This window comes from Euprymna scolopes, chromosome 38, assembly GCF_053919585.1.
Source record: "Euprymna scolopes isolate OS-2025 chromosome 38, ASM5391958v1, whole genome shotgun sequence".
NCBI classification, from domain to species: Eukaryota; Metazoa; Mollusca; class Cephalopoda; order Sepiida; family Sepiolidae; genus Euprymna; species Euprymna scolopes.
The window spans coordinates 25,770,246-25,787,533 of NC_136519.1; the positions used below are offsets into that span (position 1 = coordinate 25,770,246).

General features: G+C 33.8%; 1 protein-coding gene across 2 annotated transcripts in view; it reads right to left on the reverse strand.

The window, feature by feature from the left end:
* The window catches only part of LOC145263100 (low-density lipoprotein receptor-related protein 2-like), a 599,989-nt gene that overhangs the window by 178,556 nt on the left and 404,145 nt on the right, over positions 1-17,288 (reverse strand). For both annotated transcript variants that reach the window (XM_080120027.1, XM_080120026.1), the window contains exon 61: positions 8,010-8,180. In XM_080120027.1, coding sequence (XP_079976153.1) covers positions 8,010-8,180 — 171 coding nt within the window. The remainder of the gene's footprint in view (positions 1-8,009; positions 8,181-17,288) is intronic.

Below are 17,288 nucleotides of genomic sequence, written 5' to 3' on the forward strand. Positions count from 1 at the left end.
CGACTTCAAATGAAGGAAGCAGAATCTTTAAACACGTATCAATTATTTTTGTGAGGTGTCGTTTTACTTTTTTTATATCTGTGTAGAAATATATCTATATATTAATACGATAGCGTATGTGTTATTTTCTGTGTCACACTTATAACCAGGTCGTGTAATTGTTATGTACTTCCATTTCTTGTCATAAATAATTTTATCAAGAATTTTTCATAAGTTTTGGTTTCGGTTTCGATTATAACTGATAGCACTCCAGTAATCTTTTTTTTAATATAAATAATTTCATCAAGAATTCTTCATAAGTTTTGGTTTCAGTTTCGATTATAGCTGAAGGAACTCAAATTATATATATATATATATATATATATATATATATATATATATATATATATATATATATATATTTTTTTTTTCTTCATAAGTTTTTATTTCAGTTTCGATCCAAGCTATTGCACCCAAGTCATATGGATATATATATTTTTATTTTTGAAATCGCAACTTTATAATAAAAAAATAAAATCGATAGAACATTAACTCTATAATAATATATATGAAATCTGCAAGAATTAAAATATCATATTTAAGCGTACTTTACGACCGGGCTTTGCCGGGCGTTCGTGCTAACTTAGATAAATACTTTTGCAGTTTTAATAAAAAAGCTACGATAATATCGGGGTGTCTCCATTTACACTGAAGATCTACAGAATGCCAACATCAATATATTACATATGAATGTGTCCCCTGTGGAATTTCCACAGGCCCTGCTAGTCAACATTATTAAATTAAGCTTGATACTTAATACATCACTCAATATATAACATTGTGCATATGAGCGCGTGGGAAAATATCAGCAGCAGCGAAGGATGGCTGGCTTGCGAGGAGATTAGCAGCAGCAATAGCCGAAAAACGAATATATGAAAATTAGGAAATGTGCGCAAGAAGAGAAAGAAAAAAAAAGCAGAGAAAAATGCACTACGTGCTCGGGAGAGAACAAAGTATGTGTTGAAGGAGACGGACGTGAAAAGCAAAGATGAGAATGGGCTGGTTGTGACCAGCATGCGTACGGAAGAAAGAGAAACGCGTGTTAGACTAAAATGGATATGTGGCAGCGAGAGACGGTACTAAATGCTTTCGTTAAAAAAAAAGTAAAAAATGCCGACCCGGCTTTTTATTTATTTATTTTGTTTATTTGTAATGGCAACGTTAAAAATAAAACCCGCATACACCTACTAAGATAACAGCATTATTAAAGAAAAAAAATCTAGAGTTGTGCACCATGCAATTCAGTGCGCTTATAATATAGAACGGCGTGTCTTTGGCCTAAAAAAATACGACTCAGTTTCCGATATCACGTCTTTATTAAAATCAAATCTGGAGCAGTCCTTTTATGTTTGTAAACAGGCAGTACTGTCGCATAATCCAGATCTCAGACGTCAAACAAAAAAGTCGGTCACAAGTTTACGCAAAGTCTAGATGCAAGGCCCGGGAGATGACGTCAAAGTGAAGTAAAATTCTAGGTTGCAAAATTTCTGGTTAGCGAGTTACAACATTTTTGGAAACAATACAGATCGGAATGTTGTCGTCATCTGGGCCAAATAAAAAGAAATACAGATGTCGAGAGAGAGAGAGAAAGAGAGAGAGAGAGAGAGAGAGAGAGAGAGAGAGAGAGAGAGAGAAAGAGTAATAAAGAAAGAGAGAGAGAGAGAGTGAGAGAGAGTGAGCGACATGAGAGGGTGCTAAAAACACATTCTTTTCTACTACCACCACCACCACCACCACCAACCCCATCACGCACGCCATTAGATTTGTCAATTTGTCACTGAAAACAGAAAGCTTATATTTACAAAAATAAACAAAATATTTTTATAACCAGTCGCATGTGTTTTCTATTATCGCCAACGAGTGTATTAGTCAAAAAAAAAGGACAAAGATTTTTTAATATTAAATAATAGACTTAAACACATTTGACGATTCGGTCATCAGGGAGAAATATAACAGTACACGATGATGTCTGATTCTGGAGAATAGGTAAGTGCAGAATCAATTCTAAATGCAATATATTTTTACAATTGTAAAATTCATTCAGTTGCAAAGCTACACTCTTTTGGAGGTTGAAGGTTCAATCCTCAGTGCAGATGACACTAAAAATACAATTGCAAATTACCAAGGGCTTCTACCCAGTCATGACCGATGGAAGGAAAGTATGCTACCTCCATGGATTAAATAAAGAGTTCTCTTCGAAATTCAGTACAGATTCCCGAGTTCGACAGAAAAATTCTCGAGTTTGACAAAATACACCTGAAGAAGCTTGGAGTTTAGATCGACTGAAACGTTGGGAAAATAACACTGAAGATGAGAACAGTAGTTCGAAGAATCCAAATAATACAAATTTATTTTATTAGTGACACCATCTACATGCCCCCCTTTTTTTACAAAGGGGTCAGCTCTCATCAAGGCCCAGAGGTCACTCGAGGATATGAGTTAATGAGTGTATGGTAATAATTGGAATAATATCATAGTAATCGTTAGTAGTGGAAATTTGGTAAATTGGATTACTTAATGACAACGGCTCATCAAGAACTTGTTTACATTGGACTTGAAGACGACTATATTGTAGTCAGCCGGAAAACAGGCAAACAAACAGAGTTCCACAGGCGATCAGTTCTAAGAAAGAAGCTTTGTTTATGGAATCCACCTTTAGGTTTAGGCACAGATAAAGAGTGGGGGAAATTATTGATAGTGTTTTCAGTCAAACGAGTGTTTCTCGTGAATGTTTGGCGAGGGGAGACACTAGATTGGAGCTCAGACAAGCACTTCGCCATGAAAATAACGATAGAGCAGAGAAAGGCTAGCAACATCTCTTCTATGGGAAAGAGGTTGCAGAGAAGAGAAAACGTATCGCCTACTCGGCTACGAAGTCGGTTTTGGGCTCTATCAAGGCAAGATAGGACGCTTCGAGCATCTCATACCAAGAACGCTTTTGCTCTTTCGATTTCATATGCCATGATGGAATATTTTCGGTTTCCTGAATAGCAAACAGAATTCGTCCAGTCAAATGACGGGTATCTATATATGAATATAGCGTGTGTGTTATTTTCTGTGTCACGCTTACACCCGGGTGGTTTAATTGTTATGTACTTCCATTTCTTGTAATAAATAATTTTACCAAAAATTCTTCATAAGTTTTGGTTTTAGTTTCGGTTATAGCTGATGGAACTTAAGTTATCTATTTTTTTTTAATAAATAATTTTACCAAGAATTCTTCATAAGTTTTGGTTTCGGTTATAGCTGACGGAACTAAAGTTATATATATATATATATATATATATATATATATATATATTACATAGAAAAATGTATATATATATTACATAGAAAAATGTATATATATATATATATATATATATATATATATATATATATATATATATATATATTACATAGAAAAATGCGAGCATGAAAATAATATGGTTAAGCTTAAACATGGAAAAGTAAAAGACTGGTTATTCAACTGGAAAAGAAAAGGACAAGATAAAGTATAATAAATTTATTACTTACAATATTGCAGCATTAAGAATTGATTATATAATGTTATAAATTGTATTAAAAAATCTTAATGTTACAATATTTTAAGTTATAAATTTATTATATTTTTTACTAGAATATCTTGTCCTTTTCTTTTCCAGTTTTAACAATTAGTCCTTTACTTTTCCATGTTTAAGCTTAACCATATTACTTTTCATGCTTGCATTTTTCTATTGCAATCCATGATTTTTCTAGGCTTCCAATAAATTCACTTGTTTTTTGTTTAATTTCAGTCTTACTTTTTGCCCCCATAAACGTAACATACACATATGTAATAACAATGTACGGCACTCGTCTGCTTTCAATAAAATCACCCAATTATCTCCCTTTCATTCTTTCATGTCACTTGTTATTTCTCTTTTCACGACAGCAGTGAGTTAATAGCAACACTAGTCGCTGAAGCATCGTGGTTGCTATGGAAGCCAGTCATAAAAAACGTCGCTCATCTCCTTACGTTTTTTTACGATTTTGAACACCATTAAATTCATCATAACTTTTGTTTTACTGAAAGAAAATCGACAAATTTTTTTCACAATATAGCTGAAAAGGTGATCTATAAACTGTAATAATTGTTTGAAATTTGATCGAAAAATGAGTGAGTGGTGAAGCTTTAAAGCAGTTCGAAATGATTAAAACTGCCACTTTAATCATATATTCAAACACGGTAGTGTTTGAATGATACCCATAAGTTTGGGATTCGGTTTCGATTCAAGCCGATGAACTCAAATAATATAGATATATTTTTTTTATTTTTGAAATCGCAACTTTATCTATAATATAAAGTTGAACGTCTGTGTGTGTGCCTGGTCAGGAATAGGCTCCTATATGGTTGACTCTTATAGAAAACTGATCACATATAATGATAGAAGATGTATCGAGACACAGGAATGGGTATGTTTGATCTGGCATGGTATGGTATAATGAAATTGTGGGGTCTGCGTTCGCGCCTGGCCTCCATAGAATGGAAATAGGCACAAACTTTAATAAAGACTTTTTATATCTATCTGCGTAAACATACTTTGATAATTATGTTTCAGTTTGAAGAAATATGGTATAATAAAATTATGGGGTGTTCGTTCGCGCCTGACCTCCATAGAATGAAAATATGTCACAAAGTTTAACAAGGTTTTTTAATATAGATCCACAGAATACTGTGAAAAGTGTTTCAGTGTGAACAGGTATGGTATAATAAATTATGGGGGTTATCTATTTTATTTTTACTTTCATCATATTTTGCTTTGGTTTTGATACCCCCAAATTCGAAGCTATCTCTTTACAACCCTTCCTTTTCATAATCTATCATACTTTCATAAATCAGAGTCCATTTTCTGTAGGCTGTTTTTGAACCCAGTCAACGACAGGTACTTTTGCTAGTAATATATAAAAATCGATAGAACATTAACTCTATAATAATATATACGAAATCTACAAGAATTAAAATATCATGTTTAAACGTATTTTACGACCTGGCTACGCCGGGCGTCCCTGCTAGTTTGGATAAATACTTTTGCAGTGTTAACAAAATAGCTACAATTATATCAGAGCGTCAATTTATGCTGAATATCTACAAAATGCCAACATCAATATATTACATATGAATCTGTGGAATTTCCACAGGTCCTATTAGTTAATATATTAGTAAATTATAAAAACTTCTCTTATTTGAATAAAAAAATGGACTGACACTGTGAATTTCATTATATATATATATATATATGCGCGCGTGCGTGTGTGTGTGTATTTATATATATATACTTTTTTCTTTTACATAAGTATTAATATGTCGCTACACATTCATGAGCATGTTTCGGTCAGCCAAGTAAGTAGAAACCTCTTCAGGCGATATGGCTTATACTAAAGTTCAGTTAGCAATGAAAATTTTACAGGAGTTTCAAGCACAGAATTCATCAGGAGGTCACATCACGTAGTATTCAAAATAAAAAAAATGATAACGACATTTTATATATATGAAAAAGAAAGAAGACGAAGAATAAAAGGGGAAAATAAAAAGTGTATCCCAAAATAGAAAGAGAGAAAAAAGAAAGGAAATAAAAAAGAAAGTATAAAGAAAAAGAAATAGGAAAAGAGTAGATAAAGGATAAAATGAGAAAATGAGAAGAAAAACAACTACACGGAAGACTCATAAGGATGACAAAAGATGGGAATAACGAAAGCACCTGGACATGGATGCGAAAAGGACATATAAGCCGAGAAACTGAATCCCTAATAACGCCAGCACAAGATAACTCGCTAAGAACCAACCACATCAAAGCAAAGATCGATAAAACACAAGAAAACAGTAAATGCAGACTCTGTTGACAAAGAGATGAAACGATAAATCATATAGTAAGTAAATGAAGCAAACTGGCTTAAAAGGGATACAAGAACAGACACGATCAAGTGGGAAAGGCAGTACACTGGGAATTATGCAAACAATTGCATCTCGAACGCACAGACAAGAGGTACAAACATAAGCCGGGAACAGTACTTGAAAACGAGAATCACAAAGTCCTATGGGACATGGACATACAAACTGATAACCCCATCCAAGCAAGAAAAACAAATATTGTAATAATTAACAAGAAAGGAAAAGCCTGTCAAATATATATATATGTATGTAGGTATATATATATATATATATATATATAAAATAAAAGTTACAATTAAATTTACCAAAATGATCCAAGATAGTAAAATTAAAGTATGTTATAAATATTAAAGAATTAATATTTATAAAATTATCTCAGCCAGATGTAAAAGCTCGATAAAACCAAATAGAAAATAGAGCTTATAATATGAGCAAATAGTTAATAAAATATGTTAAAAAACACTTTGAAATGAGTTAAAAACATATTTAATCTGAAAAGGAAACACTAGATAAATGGATATTCCTTAATCCGCGGAGTTTCGAAGAAATACTTTCCTTCTCATCAGAGGGTAGGAATTAGCAAAATGCGGGATCGGATTTTGCATGCAGAAATATTTGATGAAACAACAAGTAAGTCAGAGATCTTACTTGAAAACAAAAAAAAGGAAGCAGAGTGAATATAGTGAAGAAAAAGGTGATTGCACATGAATGGATAGTCTGGTGGAAAATAAAAAATCCAATGATGGTAAAATCCAAATGTAAATCTTCAAGAAAGTTAAAAGAATTTCCATTTGTACAAGTAAAATCCCAGGAAATCCCATATTTGGAAGAAGATGGTCCATAATAATCCAAAGGCAGAAATCCATGGAATAATTCACAAAAATGTGTACAAGGAATAAAGAAAAGATTCCAAAAATATTAATAAATGAAAAATAAGATATGCTTTCCACTCTACTTCTGAGACAAAAATATAAATAAGACAGATCAGGGAAGAGAGAGAGGAGGAAAAAAAATAAAATCAAATAAAAAATAAAAAATGATAAAGTTAAATATAATATATAAAATAAAGGGAAACAAAAGTCAAAATGACCCAGACAGGAAATGTTAAAGGCGCGAAAAAAATATATAGGGCGAAATAATATATAACTGAAATGTACAGGTCATCAATTAAAAATGTCAGCAAGAGTTGTTAGACGAAAGTAAATGGATAATAAATAAATAAATAAATAAATTAATTAATAAATAAATAAAAAAAAATTAATAAAATAAAATAAAATAAAAATAAAAATAAAAAAACTAAATAAAAATGAAATAAAAATTATTTAAAAGGAGGGGATGGCCGATATCTGCAAATTCAAGAAAAAAACGTAAATGCACATAGTAAAATATAAGTAAATATACATACAAGATATGAAAGAGTGGGTAGATTGATATATTAGATAGATAGGAAATGTTAAAAATAAAGCAGAAAATGCAGATAAATAGCCGGCCATGCAAAGAAGAGATAAAGAATTAAAATAAAGGATTATTAAATTATAAAGTATTAAGAAGTATGTAGAAAAACAATAAAGTTAAAGAAATTTTTTTACATCTATATAAAGGGTAAAAGTAATAACTATGTAATTTCAAAATTGCCATAATTAAATTTGGACTTATGTTTACAGAAAGAGATCAGTTCATTTTTAGAATTTATTATATTGTTACTTTGAGGGGAAGTAATTATAGTTATAGCTTCGGTTGTGCAGAGGCGACATGACTTAGAGCCTGGAGTATAAGACTTAACTTTTTTTATGATAGTCCATTTGATTGAAAAGGGGGTATTGTTTTTTAATTAAAGTGGTTAGAGAAGTTCCTTGGTTATTATTAGAATTATGGTTGTTAAAAGAAGAAATGTGGTTTTATATTCTTTTCTTAAAAAAAATATATATATATATATAGAGAGAGAGAGAGAAGGAGAGAGAAAGGGGAGAAGGGAGAGAGAGAGAGAGAGAGAGAGAGAGAGAGAGAGAGAGAGAGAGAGAGAGAGAGAAAAGATGGGATGGGATGAAGAGTAACTTACTCTATGTAGTCCAGATGAGCATCCGCCCACCACAATCTGTTTGTTTCATATTCAATGGTCAGTCCATTCGGCCATCCCAATTTCTCTGTAATAATGAGAGTGTAGTTGGAACCATCCATTCCGAGGCGTCCAATGCGTGGCGTATTTCCCCAGTCGGTCCAGTATAAGTACCTGCAGAAAGATCACAAATTTCAATCAAATAAAGATGTACAAGGCAACAAAATCCACGATACTACAAGATCAACACCGACTTCTGACACCTTTGCTAGATTAACCGTTTTGCCAGACCATCCCATTTTATCTCAATAAATAATCCATCAACACGGGACTTTTATCCTCGACACCTCCGCAAAAACAAAAAAAAAAAAACCCAAAAAACAAACAAAAAACCCAGAAATTAGACCATTCCTGTAATGATATGATCCCTATTGATTGCGGCATAATGCTGGTTCTGTGCAGTTCTAGGAGATCCAATCTCCCAGGTGTTGTCTTCTCTCTTTGGGAAGGGATTAAATTATTGCTAATCGCCTGAGACGCCCTTACCGGGGAATGCCGATGATGTTGCCGGAGAGAGGGGACACTAACTTCTCAATCCCACTTTCTGACGTTGGTGCTATGGTTCTTGTAGTGTGAGAGAAGTAAATAGCTCCAACCTCTCCCAGCCAACTAAGTATACACCTTAGGTGTGTCTAGACCATCAGAGATTCTTAAAAAACTTCATTTTTTTTCTTAAATAGATATAGACCAGTGTTTACATATGACACCACGGCTATTACATGTTACTTGAATTTATCCGCGAACTCATAGCTAAAGTTAGATTTAAGCAAAATCTATATTACACTAGCAGAGAGACCCGACGTTGCCCGGGATTGAATGAGGATTAATGAATCCACTGTCAACAAATACTTGTTGAGTTGTCCTCTTAAATAATCAAATTTTTTATCTAAATGCATATAGCAAACAAAACATCAACATTATCTATAATATAAAAGCCAAAATGCGCGCGCGTGTGTGCGTGTGCATTTTTTTGTATGTCCGCCAAAGGTTTTTTTCGGGGAGGGGGACTCGGGGGGTCATTTTTTCTTACAACTTTTTATAATATCTCAAACTCTTATGTTACAAAATTCAAGCTGTGCTGTGATTTCATTTTATCTATGGCGTGATGTTTTGACCTAGAAAACCACACAGTGACGTTCGTTTAACCATCTGCGTTTTAAAACATTGAATTTCACCCTTCCTTACTTCTCTGCCCGCATAGCGTCGTAGTAAGTTGTCAGGCTATTCGCGTCAAGGCTTTGGGTTCGAGCCTACCTCCCTACCAATTTTTTTTCTTTTACACCCGGGCAACGCCGGGCACCCCAGCTAGTACAAACATAAAATCACAAACAAAAATACAGCAAACAAAACAATCATTCTACTATGAATTAATTCCGAAGGTCGATATGCCGCTAAACAAACGAACAAAAAAGTATTTGAAGATAGAACTACAAGAACTTGAAGCATACCCTAACCCTAACCCTAACCCCCACCCCTAACCCTAAGGTAACTGGTGCCGGCATTAAATAACCGAAAAGGGTTGCCATAATATAAAGCAACCAACTAACCAACCTGTGATGGTATAATAAAACAAATCTGAATTTCCATGAGAAGAGTTTCTTTCCATCTGTGATCGTCCACTGTCAACAAATACTTGTGGAGCCGTCCTTTTAAATAATCAAACAAATTGAGTGCGTGATACAGAGGCAGAGTTGATGGTCCGTTAAACTAGTCTGGCTGCAGAATGTTATCTATATATAAATACGATAGGGTGTGTGTTCTTTTGTGTCACGCTTTCCAGCAAATTTCATTCCAAAATACACATTTATGGACACTCCAGGCAACATTCGATTAGCATGTTCTCACCGCTATATTTGTTTTTAATTCTATAAAATTTAGGGATCATCTGTCTCGTAAATGCAAAAGTTGTTAAGAAATAATGGATTTTAAGTTATTCTGTTGTAAAACACAAATCTCTCGGACTGTGGACGCTATAAGCTTTCTAATTTAAAATATTTGGGACAAAAATTGATGCATCACTGCAGTTCTATATTTTGTAATAATATCTACAGTACTTATTCGTTTTTTACATTTTTTATTGTTTGAGAGAAAGAGAGAGATAGAGAGAGATAGAGAGAGAGAGAGAGAGAGAGAGAGAGAGAGAGAGAGAGAGAGAGAGAGAGAGAGAGAGAGTTATATCGTCACGGAATATAACTGATTGTTAAATGTGAGAATTACAAAAAGACATCGTTTTGGCACCAAATTATTTCTTTTTTAAACAGAAAAATAGTAAAACATTAGAGCAACAGATTATGTGAAATGCTGTGTCAGCCATCTTGAAAAGTCTTCTCCTTTTCGATCCAGGGGAGAGACCTCTTTGCTTTTCGGTTATTTCCCTTTATAACACCTCCCCTTTGAAATGTAATCCTTGTAAGAGGTTTTTTTGTGGATCTATTTGTAAGGTTGGCGTTGGTTTACAAATTCGCTGGGTTCTTCTTGTTTGGACTTTGATCTGAGACTTGCTTTGTTTATTATTTATAACTGGAACACTTTGGGGTAAATCAAATGTGTCCAGTAACATATGTAAAGGGATGGCTGCATCATTTGGACGTCGCTCTGGAAGAGATAACTCACGAAGCTGATTTGCATGTCTAACCCAAATAGATGATTATACATCTACGTCATAGACGACATTGCCAGAACGGTGTATTATGCGACCTTGTGTGCATTTTTCTCTACAATTACGGTAGTCCTCAGCCAATAAAGGTTGTCCTGGAAGGAATTTACGGGGTTTTGCTGAATGATGGCAATTAAACTGGTTTTCCATCATTTTGTTTCTTCTGTAAAATTTAGTTGTTGATGGGTGAATAGCATCAATCGGCAAACGTAGTTTCCTATTCATAAGTGCTTCAGCAGGAGACTTTTAATTTGGCCAATTTGGATTTGGGGTAGCTCTGTATCTACTTAAAAATATTTGCATAATCTTTTTAGTAGGTCCTTCCCCTTTTAATTTCAAGAGTGCTCCCTTGAAACTGTCCACAAACCGTTCTGCTTGTCTATTTGATTGAGGATGGAAAGGTGGAGATCTAAGATGCTGAATTCTTTTCTGTTTACAGAAGTCCGCGAATTCTGCTGAAGTAAAAGCAGTACCGTTATATGAAACTAATATTTCGGGCACTCCCAACCTGCTGAAGATTTCCTGTAGTTTTCTTATAGTTTCTGTTTACAGAAGTCCGCGAATTCTGCTGAAGTAAAAGCAGTACCGTTATATGAAACTAATATTTCGGGCACTCCCAACCTGCTGAAGATTTCCTGTAGTTTTCTTATAGTTTCTTTTGATTAGATGTTGCTCATCTGAAAGACTTCTGGCCATTTGCTGTAAGAATCAACAAGCACGAGATAATGTTGTCCCTCTATTGTTCCTGCAAAATCAATGTGCAGTCGTGACCAAGAAATTTCTGGAGTTGGCCATGAATGTAATGTTTTTCGGGGAGGGGCAACTAGTTGACATTTGGAGCAATTCCTGACAAGTTCCTCTAATTATTTGTCCACACTTGGCCAATATACATAACCACGGGTCAAGGCTTTCATCCGATTAATTCCTTGATGTCCCTGATGAAATTTTCTGAGGACTCTATTTTAAAGATTAGATGGAACAACAACACGTTTAGCAAAAAAAAAAAAAGAATTCCATTAGTCTCAGACAAATAAGATCTTCGCTGAAAAAATGGTTGAAGTTGCTGATCAGTGCACTTATTAGGCCATCTGATAGAGTGAAAGTGCAGAACTTTTTGTAGTATTGGGTCTGCGGCTGTAGCCTCCTGGATCATCTCCGATGTGAACAGTAGTGCCCGCACTGTGGAAACAAGTCCAGAGACAACTTCAGGTTCTACAGATATAGCAACGATGACACTGTCTTCTACAGCTTTTTGATGAGAAGAGATAAGTCTGGATAACGCATCTGCTTGGCCAATTTTGCTGCCTGTTTCGTATTTTATGGAGAAATCATAATCCAACAGCATAGTTTCCCATCTTTGTAAGCGTTTGCTGTATAAACAGGAATTCCCTTTTTTGAACCAAAAATACTTGTTAGAGGTTGTGGTCTGTGATCAGATTAAAATGATGGCCGTATAGCATTTTGTGAAATTGTTTTACAGCATAGATAATCGCTAGAGCCTCTTTCTCAATTTGACTATATTTTCGTTCAGTGGGTGTCAATGATTTTGATGCATGTGCAATGGCTTTTTCACTTCTATCAGGAAAAATATGCGATATTACTGCTCCAACTCCATAGTCTGAAGCATCCGTTACAACAGTAATGCCTAATGATGTTTAGTTTAAAGAAAAAATCATCTGCTACAGGTAGTGGATACTGGTGTGTCTCCAGCGCATTGTTTAATCCTGTGGAAAAATCCGCACACAGACGTACCTTGCCATTAGTCTATTTCACAATAACAATAGGTGCTGCCTAGGATGAGTAATTTGTAGGTTGGATTACTCCAGCTTGTCGAAGGCGGTCTAATTCTTTTTCCACAGTAGCTAAAGCTGCGTATGTTACAGGACGCTTTGGTCTAAAAACTAGCTTTGCATTAGACTTTAGTTTAAAGTTGCTTTGACTTTTGTATAGCATCCAAGGCCTTCTTGAAATACGTTGTTGAACTTTGTTTTAAGAATGTTCTTAAAATATGTTTCAAAATCTGCTGCAGCATTAACATTGAAAGAATTGAAAATTGCATTAAGTGAAACATTGAAAAGATCAAGTTCCTCAATGAAATCCAAACCAAGAAGATTCAGGATTTATAAACCAGAAACATAGCATACCCCCGAAAAAAATTTTTCTGTGAGACATTGCATGTTAACTCACCAGTTATTTGTATTTTGTTTCCAGATGCACTTCAAGCAACATGCTTAGTATTTTTAAGCGTTGGTTTTCCTAATAACTCCCATGTTGACTGTGAAATCAGAGTTATGTCGGAAGCAGTATCGAATTGAAATTTTATTGGTTGTTGTTTATTTCAACAATTATTTATTTCCTACGAGCTTCAAAATTTACATTAAACGTAGCAAAAATTGAATTTGTGGTAGATTTTTGGAAACGCGTTGTCATTTTTTATGAGTTTTGCCTGGTAGTTTTTAAGTTATTTTTTTCACAAAATCCGTTCCTGTGACCACGACGTGAACAAAATTGACGCATGTGTCTTTTAAAAGGACAAAAACGTGCATAATGCATGTCACCACATGACCAACAGGGTGTTGGCGGCTTTTTATTCTTTCCAGTCGGGATTTTTGTACAGATTTTAAACTGGAAATAGATGGAATAGCAGAATGTTGTTGTTGCACCATAGCAGTGTCCCGTTTAAGATTTATCAAGCGTTGACATTCTGTGTTCAGAATTTGCACTGCCATTTCTTTGTCTTTATTTAACGTAGAAAGTAAATGTGTGCGAACGTCAGCGTCTGCTGGAGATTGTAGCCCTGCGATAAAAATAAGGCATTTAAACTGGTATTCTGTGGGGGATTTCACACCGAACAATAACCACTACAGCATATTTGATAAAATAGTCATTAACGCTTTTCGTCAACTTCAAATAATTGTATCGAATATTAGACAATGATGATGGCTCACCAAAAATGTCCGTTTACTGGTCTACTGTTTCGTCAGATGTGAAATTCTCTGGTTTCTTTGGTAGAATGAAGTTCACATAACGTTCATGTTCAATAGAACCCAGTTTTCTAAGCAATAACCGTCTTTCCCAGTCATCGTTTTTTCTTTAAAATCATTTTTAAACGTATTTTTCCATCGGTTAAACCAAACGAAAAATGTCTGTTTTAATTTCAGATTGAATTAAAAATCGGTGATAGAATTTATAATATTATCAAAGGAGTTACAGTTGACGAAGCCAATTGTGTCTGAAATTGAAACGTTAATGTTTCTATTAATTTTTGTGCCTCAAGAAATTGTTCTTGCTGATTTCTAAGTATCATTTCCAGTAAATTTGGATCCACGACGAAAAATAATGCAGTTTTTTTTTGTTTTTTGTTTTTGCTGTGCACAAAAGGGAAACTATTTTTTCGAAGAGACAAGTCCGTTGGATTTTTTTTCTAGGGCCCTATGTGATTCGTCCAACCGGGTCTTGTTTATTGATTTTTTTTAAATCCAAGTTCATCTCATCCTCGTCGCCAAATCTGTAATATCGTCAGGGAATATAACTGGTTGTTAAATGTGGGAATTACAAGAAGACATCGTTTTGGCACTAAATTATTTATTTTTTTAAACAGAAAATAGTAAAACGTTAGAGCAACAGATTATGTGAAATGCTGTGTCAGCCATCTTGAAAAGTCTTCCCCTTTTCGATCCAGGGGAGATAACTCTTTGCTTTTCAGTTATTTCCCTTTATAACAGAGAGAGAGAGAGAGAGAGAGAGAGAGAGAGAGAGAGAGAGAGAGAGAGAGATGGGGGGAGAAAGAGAGAGACCGACCGACTGACCGACCGATGCTGGTGTTTTCGTTAATCTATACGATAGCACGTGTGTTACTTTGAGTGTCACGCTTACATCTTTTTTCGTTCGAGTGGCTGTCGTTTAATAATTGTTGTTTCCTTCCATTTCTTGTAATAAATAATTTTGCCAAGAATTCTTCATAAGTTTTGCTTTCGTTTTCGATTTTAGATGATGGCACTCAACTTATCTATTTTTTTTTATTTTTTGAAATCACTACTTTATATTGTTTTTAAAAAGTTATGCGTATATCATTAAATAAGGAAAATAACTGACCTTTTTTATTGTTCAATCTTTTTATTGTTCTACACGCTATTGTATTAATATATAGACTTGCTTAGACAAATATTTTTACAGTTTTAACAACAGGAATTATATGATGGTGTCTTCATCCATGTTGAATGCCCGCATAATTGCTATGATCTTTCTTGTAATAAATAATTTTACCAAGAATTCTTCATGTTTCGATTTGGATTATAGCTGAAGGAACTATATATATATATATATATATATATATATATATATATATATATATATATATATATATATATATATATATATATACGTTTTATTTTTATTACCGTATCTTTCTGTTAAGTTAAATTATTGTTTCAGCTACTCAGCCGTATTTTTGGCCGTCTGTAGCTTCCTCAGAATTTTACAGAAATGTTCGCTATTTTGGGATGAAAAAGTGAAAGAGTGAATGAGTTTAGGGGTGTGAGGAGATATATATATATATAGAGAGAGAGATAGAGAGAGAGAGACAGACAGAAGAGAGAGAGAGAGAGAAAAAGGAACTAACCGAGTTATATTTAACGTTTTGTCTTTATTTCGAGACTTCCTCAGGATGAAGTACTAGCTAGTACTGAAGTACTAGCACTCGAAATAAAGACGAAACGTTGATGAACCAATCACTCGATTTGTTCCTTTTATGTTCTCTATTTTGTCGGAATACTATTTCTATTATTCTAATCATATATATATATATATATATATATATATATATATGTATTACATAGAAATATATATATATATATATATACATATATACATATATATATATATATATAAATATATATATATATATTAAAACAAAAGAGATGGATGCAGTGTTTACTTGATATAAGCAATAGCAAACTTCGATCTGATATAAATACCAAACATTCATATATAGATATTTTAATCCCAACCAAATAAAAAAAGCTCAATACACAAATAATAGAGAGTAGAGCTTATAAGAGAAAAGAAATTAAAACTGTAAGTTGAAATTTGCAATTAAATTTATTGTTTGACTGAATATTCCAAAAAAACAATTTTCAAAGTCCTCATTACGCGGAGTTTCAAAGAATGCGATTCTTTGCTGGTTTTTTTCTGTCCTCCGATGAGAAGAATAGTAAGAATAGAATTCTTTGAAACTCCGTGGAATAAGGACTCTGGAAATTGCTTTTTTTAGTATTCAGTCGAAGAATAAAAGTTTAATTGTTAATATAAACTTACAGTTTTTATTTCTTTTCTCTTATATATATATATATATATATATATATATATATATATTTGTAGTCATCGACATACAGTCCTGTTTCGTTGTATCACAACTCATCAGTGCCGCTAGACTAGCATCTCTCCCAAGCCAAGGATTGAACCTAGAACTGTCGTGTTGACAGTCGGCGGTTCTCCCACTCGACCATGGAATTGACGCCCGTAAATAACTCGTCGGAATGTCTATTTAAATAGACACCCGCCACCACCTTTATATTGCTCAAATCGTCTGCTCGTAAACAAACAACGAGCTTCGCATTTTCAGCCAATTAAGTAGAGGGTGAGATTATTTACGATAGTGCTCTACCCAAAGAGGGGGCTTTTTAAAATATATTTGTAGTCATATATATATATATATATATATATATCTTTATGAGTGTTGATTCCGATTTCGATTCAAGCTGATGCACCCAAGACATATATATATATATATATATATATATATATATATATATATATATATATATATATATATATATATATATATATATATATATATATATTTGTAACCACAACTTTATAATATATAAGAATCGATAGAATATTTAGGCTATAATAATATATACGAAATCTCTATAAATTAAAATATCATATTTAAACGTATTTAACGACCGGGCGTCCCTGCTAGCCTAGATAAACAATTTTTCAGTTTTAACAAAAGAGCTACAATAATATCAGCGCGTCTCAATTTACGCTGATTATCCACAGAATAGCAACATCAATATATTACATATTAAAGAGTCTGCTGTGGAATTTACGCAGGTTTCGCTAGTAATTTATAATACAAGAGCAACACCGATTTCCAATGCCCTTGATTACATACTTTGCTGGATCAGCAGTTTGGCCAGACCCTCCGTTTTTATATCAATAATGAAGTCATCGATGTAGGTCGAACTCATTAATTATACAATTGTTACAGAGGGGGTGGAGTTGCAGGTAGCAGAGGGGACGGTCACCTATGACGACGTCAAAGGAAAGTCAGTCAAATGCTGAATTCAGGTGCTTCGGGAATGACGTCAAAGAAGTCAAAATAAGGGATGTAGAATTCCCGGAGATTAGGCCAGCGGGACTTACTGACATTTCAAGACAATGCATGATGGAATGTTTTGGCGTCATCTGTGCCAATAAAATAGAGGAAGCAGACAACAACAAAAGATAGGAAGATCACAGAACGAGGACAAATTGACACATTTTCTTCACTGCCAAGC